The sequence below is a fragment of the Macadamia integrifolia genome, chromosome 2 (genome assembly GCF_013358625.1).
Source record: "Macadamia integrifolia cultivar HAES 741 chromosome 2, SCU_Mint_v3, whole genome shotgun sequence".
Taxonomy (NCBI): domain Eukaryota; kingdom Viridiplantae; phylum Streptophyta; class Magnoliopsida; order Proteales; family Proteaceae; genus Macadamia; species Macadamia integrifolia.
The window spans coordinates 38122186-38130737 of record NC_056558.1 but is presented as its reverse complement, the minus strand read 5'-3'; the positions used below and the strand labels follow the sequence as shown (position 1 = coordinate 38130737).

Here is an 8552-nt window from a genome sequence, read left to right as displayed (position 1 = left end):
TTACCGACAGGTGTTAATAGAATTAAAAACCCTAATGTTGGGCTTAGTGGTGGGTGGGACTGTGGGAGTCCTTAGGGCCAGAGGATTCAATCAGATGTGACACGCAATCATTTTTAAAGAAGGTTTTTCACGTTATTTATAAAGCAAAGACTTCGATTCAAAGGAAACGGATATGGGCCTATGGGATTGATTGGGGGTCACATAGGAAAGAAGAAGACGACACAAAAAACACACCAGAGGATAAAACTATGGATAGCTATAAGGCAAGTGTGCGTAGACATATAAACCAATAGAACATTCACACGTGTAGGGTCTGAATGTCGTAATCTTTTTCTTTTTCTAACGCTTGGGACCCACCAGGAAAGCATTTCCCCATTTCCTCCACCGCCTCGTGCCTCATTAGAATTGGTGGACTACATTCTATCATAACCCTTTGTTCTTATTAGGGTTTCTAACTTACTTGCTTTCCAAATTTATTACTGTACATCGCGCCCTACCTTTACAGTCTGACCCAAAATATCTTTGTTCGCTTGGAAGCAGATCTAACGACGACCCACCTAACTATTGCTTTCATCTGACGGTCAGAAATAAACCGAACCATTAATACTCCCTATGCTGTTGGATTGGAATCTACGTAACATTCATTTCCTACTCCTACCTTCATTTGAGTCATTGACATTTTGACCAAATTCCGTAATTAATCAAAAACCCAAGCCTTAATTACAAGTTTCTTCCCAAGGATAAATTGAGCCCAAATCAAGAATTCATGCAACCAAAGTGACGAACTCGGAACTTCTCTAACCTCTCTCTAGACTCTAGAGAGAGAAAGAGAGACTACCATCTTCCTCTCTCTCTGCAACTTCTTCTTCTTCCTCTGAGGAATCGATTCACTATTCAGTATGACTCGGCGATGCTCTCATTGCAGCCATAACGGGCATAACTCGCGGACCTGTCCGACGAGAGGAGGGGTGAAGTTGTTCGGTGTTCGACTCACGGATGGATCGATAAAGAAGAGTGCGAGTATGGGAAACCTCGCCTCTGCTCACTATTCTTCGTCCGCCTCTGCTTCTGCGTCTCCCAATCCTGGTTCCCCTTCTTCTGATCACTTCCGTGATCCCACCGTTGTTGCTGAAGGTTATGTCTCTGACGATCCTGCTCATACTTCTTGTTCTTCCAATTGCCGCGGGGACAGGAAAAAGGGTAATCTTCTTCCCACTTCGTAATTTGGTAATTGATATGCGGTCTGAATTCTTTTCTATTTTAATTACTGTTAATTGGCTATTCGCTTTCTTTTTTTAATTTTTTTTTTTTTAATCTATGTATACTCAATTGAGTCCTGGTTTGAAGTTTCTTTTACTTGGATAAGGTTCAGATTTGATTCTGGTAATTATATTTGGTTGTATTTATAAGTTTTTTTTTCTTAGCCTTTTCCTTTCTAGTTGTTAGGAGATCGTTTTGATGAATCTACTAACTCATTTTGATTACGTAGCAGTTGATTTTGATTTGGAAAAAAGAAAAAAGAAAAAAAAATGCTTTTCAATCTTCCCCCGTCCTTATTTGTCTAATATTCATGAACATGTGTTTGTCATTTTCTTTTTTAGACTTTTTATGTTTAGGATAAATCATACTCTTCTTTTTTATTATTCTTTTAGTATTTTTTTTTTTCTGTGGCTGCTTAAATGAGCTAGTTCTCTGTTTATTAGCTTTGTTTCGATTCTGAACTTGTTATCAAATTTGTCTTGCATGTGCCTCTGCAGTTTCACTATCTTCAATAAGTTTGTATGTGCTCTGTCAAATTTATGATCTGGGGATTTTGTATTTTGGTTTATGTATAGAACTTTGAATTTTCAATATATTTTTCTATGTTGTTATTGTCCCTTTTTTCTTCACTCCATTTTAAATCATCTCTTTAAATTGTGCTTCAGTTCATATTATATTTATTGTTATTTGTTGCCATTGGCATTATTTATTTTTTCATTTATTATCCTTTCCTCTGTTTTTTATGTTTTTCACCCAAGTTATAATGGCTTAATTGTCAGTTACTTTTGATTTTATTTTGCTTTTTCCCCTTTTTTAAAAATATTTTTTGTCCATCCCTCTCACATCCCCAAAAAGTATATCCTTTTTATCCCTTTTTTTTTTTTTCAGAATTTCCTTTGTGAAGGGGTTTACACAATCACAATGTGATATTGTGAAACTATGTTTGATTTGTAAGGCTATTCAAACTCAATTCCAGTCCACCTTTCTGATATCATGGGAATAGCCATGAGAAAAATTTTCCTTTGATGACGGAAAATTTGACACTTGTTGAAGGATCTTTGTTACCTAATGCTGTAGTGGCCCTCAAGCTGAATATTTGAACAATGGATTTTGTTTTTTATTGAAATGAGAAATTTTCAAGTGAGTTTGGTTAATCAATGCTTTTTGCTTGTGAGTGTTTGGATCTTTGATGTTTCTCTTCTAACAATTTATTGGACATGTTGGAAGTTGGAACCCAAATAGTATACGTGGAAAGGGACCATAGAGGTACTTGGTATGAATGAGACACCTTTATAATTTCCTTAGCAATCTGTGCATTTTACTTCAGAGATTAAAGTTTCAGAGTGCGTACTTGTGTAATTGACTCACTTACTATTTATTTAGCTAGTACCCTGAATCAGTCTATCATATAATATAGGTTATTGTGCTTCTGTTATCTAACTGATATGGTGTAGTTTCTTTTTTCCGAAGGAGAGTCTTTGACAGAGTAGTGGGACAGAGTACTCATGATCTACATGACAATTGGATGATTTTATCTTCTCTTTCTTTTTGGTTTTTTTTTTTTTTTTTTGGGTTTTTGGGGGGTGGTGAGAGTATGAGAGGAGAGGTTTAATTGGTATCAAGAGTCCTATGTTTTTTTGTATAGATTTTTGCATAGGTTTTCTTTCTTCTTTTTTTTTTTTTTGGGGGGGGGGGGGTGTTGTGGTTGTGTTGGGAGGGGTTTCATCATTAATGCAAAATTTTACTAGCTTTTGACAGATATAGATGGAAAATGTGGATGGGCATAGGTAGTGGAACAGGACCTCCTTTCCCTTGTTGGTTGATATATTCATGCCAAAAAATGTCCTGCTAGTAGTTTCTAGCTCTAGCTGGCAAACTACAATTCTTTCATAGGTCTCCCTCTTATTGCAGTCCTCGTTTGACTTCTAATTATTTCTCCGGCTTCTGAAATTAGATTCATGTAGGCAGAAAGGCCAGAAAGGTTTGCCTTTTTTTTCTTTAGACTTAATATCCACCCCCCACCCACCCCACCCCCCAAAAAAAAAAAAAAAAAAAAATCACCCCAAACAGCAGTTCCACTCCTTTCCTTTTTTTGACCTACTGCTGTTAATTCTTGTTATCCTAGCATCTAAGCATCTGTATTCTTAAGTGCTTTCCTTTGTCTGTTTCAGTTTTTATTTATGTTTTTGTTGAATACTTTTGACTGCTTGGCATCACATTTGAGGAAGACTTAAGTGCTTCTGCAAAGCTCAAGCCAAGCATAATTTTATTATCTTGTGGTTGTAAATGCCTTAAAATGCTCCTCTGAGCCTGAGGGTGTTTTCAACTGCAAAGAAGCACTTCTTATGTACCTTGTTAGGTGGAGTGGACCCTAGTATTTAGTCATTTTCTTATATGTCAAACATTAAAGATAAAGAGTAAAAGCTATGCATACTTGGAGATGGTTGAGATAAGAAAGAAGAGGATCCAACTGCTATATCTCCCATATACTATTGTTATGACTTAATATATTCAATCTATGCAAATTGTAGCCTCATACGGTGCATGTTATTTATTCTTAACTATAATATTAGTCATTCTAAATATTTTTTGTTCACTCTTAAGCTTCTCAGTATCTAATCTGCCGTTTCTTTTACATTTTTCTTTGGGCTCATTTTAGTACTTATTCCTTAAATTCTTACACTTTCCTTCCCTTCTGTGGAGCATTATGGCGGGATGACACCTTTATTACAGAAGAGTTAGTTGTTGAAAATAGGGACTTACGGAATGTTATTTTCTCAAGGAATATTTGATAGGTTTCAACACCTTATAAAGATGATGTTTGGATTTCTGCTGCTTTTATCAGGCACACCATGGACGGAAGAGGAGCACCGACTTTTTTTACTGGGTCTTCAGAAGCTGGGGAAAGGTGATTGGCGTGGGATTGCACGTAATTTTGTCATGTCAAGGACTCCGACTCAGGTGGCCAGCCATGCCCAGAAGTATTTCATTCGGCAGAGTAATGCATCCCGGAGAAAAAGGCGGTCCAGCCTATTTGACATGGTGCCAGATATGGTTTGTATAGCATCTCCCTATGCTTCTAGTTGCTTAATATTTGTTACTTGGCAGATGACCAACAGCTCCAGATCTCCATGTAGATGGACATAACAGTTTTAACCTATCCCTGTTCCTAACTGAACTGATGTCCTCAACCAGTAATAATGGTGCTGAGGTTATCTACATGTAGTATTATATGACCTGATTTAGTTAGCACATATCTGAAATGACTCATTATTAATCTTTATCTTTGTTGTTTTTATCTGTATTTGCAGTCCATAGATTCGACTACAGGGACAGAGGAGCATTTATTGTGCCCAACTTCTCAAGCTGGTGAAACAGAGAATGTAAACCCCAAACCTCCTCTAAATCTCTTTCTCGACCAAGATGAACCTATGGAGGCGACTTCCAATGATGCGCTCACAGAAGCTGAAGAAACTATTACATCAAGTAATTTCCCACCAATGATTCCTGGTTTTTACCCGACGTATTTACCTGTCCCTTTTTCATTCTGGCCACCAAGCCCGGCCCCAGAAGGAGAAGAGAAACAAGGTGAGACTTCTCAACATCAGGTCTTAAAGCCAACCCCCATCCATACCAAGGACCCAGTCAATGTAGAACAACTGGTGGGCATGTCTAAGCTAAGCCTAGGAGAGGCTGCCAAGGGACGTTTAGAACCTTCTTCCCTCTCTCAGAAATGGCTGGGAACTCCATCAAGACAATCAGCGTTTCATGCAAATCCACCGGTTAGTGACTCAGAATTGAGCCAGAACACTAGTGTAATCCATGCAGTGTAAGGCAGTGAAAAAGAGGGTTAGTTAGTTTCCTTCTTTGTTCTTGTTTATTGATTTTACATATCTATTTGTTTTTCCCAATTCTTATTTCGTTATTCATTTTTCATGACATATAGGAGACATCTATTTGTAGAGGAAAAAAAAAGAAGAAAAACAAAATTACATGTGTATGTGTGTGATGTGTAGCAGGCCCTTTTTCTGTTTCCTTTTCTTTAGGGAGTGTATTACAAACTATGAGTTTAGACAAGGAAGGCTCTGTAAATCTCTTTGGGAGATTATCAGAACTCATATTCTAGTTGTGTGCTACTGAATTCAACCATGAGCAACCAGATAAAACGAAAAAGAATTAGGAAGATGAGAGCAGTTGTGCTTTCAGTGAGACTTTTCTGAATGTATCTATAATTCGAAATTTATTGTAGGCTCCAATTGTTTAAAGAAATCATAAAAATATTTTTTAGAAAGCTAATTAGATATTGGAATTTGGAGCCAGATAAGTACTATTTTTTTTCCACCTGAATTTATAAGGTTAGTAAAATAAAAACCATAATCTAATCCATAAAATTGATAATGTTCATTTAAGTGAAACTAACCGCTAATTTTTTGAAAATAATTTCGAAATCTTACTTTGAAACCATGTTGGCTTCAATTGCTATTTTTTTTTCCCCCCTCTTTTAAGAGACTTATTAATTTCTTCTTAGTAGAAGTCCAAGGGACCTCATCACCATTTTTTCAAAGTAAGCTCATATTGTTTATTCTAGAAGGTTTTTTTTTTTTTTTTCTCTTTTTAATTATTATAGAAAGAAAAGAGTTACACGAGGTTTCAAAAACCAAAGAGTGGAATATTGCAAATTGGTTGTACTTGACTACTTGTCATCAATGGGGGCTTCCAGGGTAGAGATTGAACGGAACTTCACCATTGCTGTTCTTCCAAGAAATGGGATGGACAAACTTATCGGTGAAGGAGAACCAGAGAAATGAGCAGTCATTGTGGTTGAGGTGGGAATCATACGGGAGAAGCCAGCGTTCGAGTCCATGCCATAATACGAGTGGCATGAAGATCCCTTCCCTTTTTATATATTCTCGCTTTCCTTCTTCCTAAAAACAAAAAAAGAAGTGTATCTTACTTGACTGTTAGTGGTGGGGGTCTAGTACAAACATTTATCTGTATCGATCCCCACTTCTAAAGATTCAATAGTGGTAGATTTAGTTTGTTGAAGGCCATAGTCCATACATGATTTAAGGCAGTGGTTCTAAATTTTTTTCATTTAAAAATGGTTGTAAGCTATTGTAAAAAAAAATAAGAAAAATTATCTTGTACCACCCTTAATTTGAAGTCTTATATTGCATGTCACCCTAATATTCTAAATCTTGTAATGCACCTTTCTCCCTTAAATGTTCAATAAATTCTCCCTTTTTGCAGGTATTTGCAAACAAAAAAAAGTTAAAAAATAGATTGCACCACCCTAGGGTTGCTGTGTGAATGGTTCAGACTTAAAAAATCGCCAATCTAAAAGATTATGTGTTTTATCTTAGCAACGTGGCAAAAAATTATTCTATTGCTATTTACTAAACTTGGGTTTGTTTACTTTTTAGTCTACCATGTTATTATCTTCTTATATAACCTTCCTCAGTTTTTCCTATTAAGAAAAAAACCTTCCTCAAGTTACTCCCTTTTTTTCTAGTTTTTTAAGTTTTCATGTTTTATAAGACACCCTTAAAAATAGAAAGAAAAATAATAACTAAGTCCGAGAGTGTAATAGCATCTGCCTTTAAATACAGAGTGGGTGAACTGATTATCCCATCCATTTTGTTGATGCTTTCAGGTGTATTCCCATCAGCCACTGCACTGGTGCAGAAACCACATCCCTGAACAAATTACTCTTTCCCAAAATGACAAAAATATAGGTATCAATTTACGACGCAGAATATTCCATTGAAGTGGATAAATGGATCCTATAAACTCAAATAGGATCTTTATTGTAACCAAATAAAGTAGGGTCTTAGTCTAGAATTATAAACTCAAATAAGAGTTTTTGTCTAGGTATAAACCAAAAAAAAATAATATTATTAACCATTGAAATGAATGAAAAAAATAAATAAATTTTGCCAACAATAAATAAAGGGGAGAAAGGGTGCACAACCATTCACATAGTCGTTGGATGGGACTGAAAGAGTTGTACTGCAGACCCTCATCCCCATCCAACAATTGTGTGCATGATTATGCATCATGCGCAGCGGTGCACAAAACCTTTAGATATAAAAATAAAAATAAATATAAAATTTATTTTGCATCCTCTCATTTTGGCACTTTGTATCGACTATTTAATTCCATGCAGGAAACGAAATTTCTTCATAGGAATATGTTGTTCCAGCTATTCATCATTTGTTGCACAACCTTTCTTACATTTGCTTGATTGTAATGTAATCGTACTCCTTGAGTGGGCATCAGCAGTCAATGATGGGCCCACTATATGAGCCATTTGAGTCCCTTATCATTATACTCAATAAGGCCTGATTTTAAGGTATTCAGTAATATCTGTCCATGATAATGTTCCCTTAATATATATGCTTCATCTCTGCTTTTGCTCAAACCCTTGAAGCCGCATTGAAGCCGCATTATTCAACTCATTATCTATAACTTCTAATATTTACAGGTAGCTACATTTGTCAAGACCAATGTTACCAAAAACACGTTTTAAATGTATTTTCTTTTTTTATCGTTTGAAACATGTTTTGTCATATGTTTTCTAAAGATATGGGAAAAAATTGCAACCGACAAGCATTTTCATTTTAAAACGTGTTTAAACACGTTCCCTTTTCTTTGCGTTTTATAAGACTTAACTTGTTGAACATACTGTCGAATTAATTGATCATATCTCTCACTGCGAAACTCAGATCGACCTAATTCTCTTGCCAATTTGAAGCTAACTCAATGACCTATATTTCTCATGGTATCACCTTCAACTCAATATCAATGCATGGACCTCGAAATTGAGCTACAGAATGATGCATTTGTTGAAAAGTGTTTTTAAATTTATGACTCCCAACTCAAATTGAACATACATCACGGGGAGAGTGTATTGACTATGTCAACAACAATGAACAACATCATAGCCAAGTCACATTGCTCAATAAGAATTTGAAATAATGTGGTGTAAGAATTTAGAATTGGTGTTTGGATGATATTCAATCATATATCTTAGAACTTATAATGAGATATGAGATATATATGCATTAATGTTAGATATTTTAGTTGTTTGAACATTAGATGTAGGTATTCATATAATAATTCCTCAATTTATATGAGTATACTATCGTTTTTTTTTTTTTCTAATTTGTTTGAAATGTACACGTTTAAAACCTGTATTGCCCGTTTTTTATTTTTTACCGTTCTCTATTTTTTGACCATATCGTTTGAATTTTTTATTATTTAAAACTTATACCATCCGCTTCTCTTTTTTT

At 35.5% G+C, this 8552-nt stretch overlaps 1 protein-coding gene across 2 annotated transcripts; it reads left to right on the top strand.

Annotated features, from left to right (window-relative positions):
• Positions 1-763: 763 nt before the first annotated feature.
• Positions 764-6306, top strand: LOC122057959 (transcription factor MYBS3-like). 2 transcript variants are annotated; one of them, XM_042620343.1, is made up of 4 exons: positions 764-1200; positions 4106-4314; positions 4572-5109; positions 5981-6306. In XM_042620343.1, exons 1-3 carry the CDS (start codon positions 900-902, stop codon positions 5091-5093), a joined length of 1032 nt encoding a protein of 343 aa, XP_042476277.1. In that variant the 5' UTR covers positions 764-899; the 3' UTR covers positions 5094-5109; positions 5981-6306. The 2 variants fall into 2 exon arrangements, with proteins under 2 accessions (XP_042476277.1, XP_042476268.1); XM_042620334.1 differs by lacking the exon at positions 5981-6306 and having other exon boundaries at positions 4572-5338.
• Positions 6307-8552: the final 2246 nt, after the last annotated feature.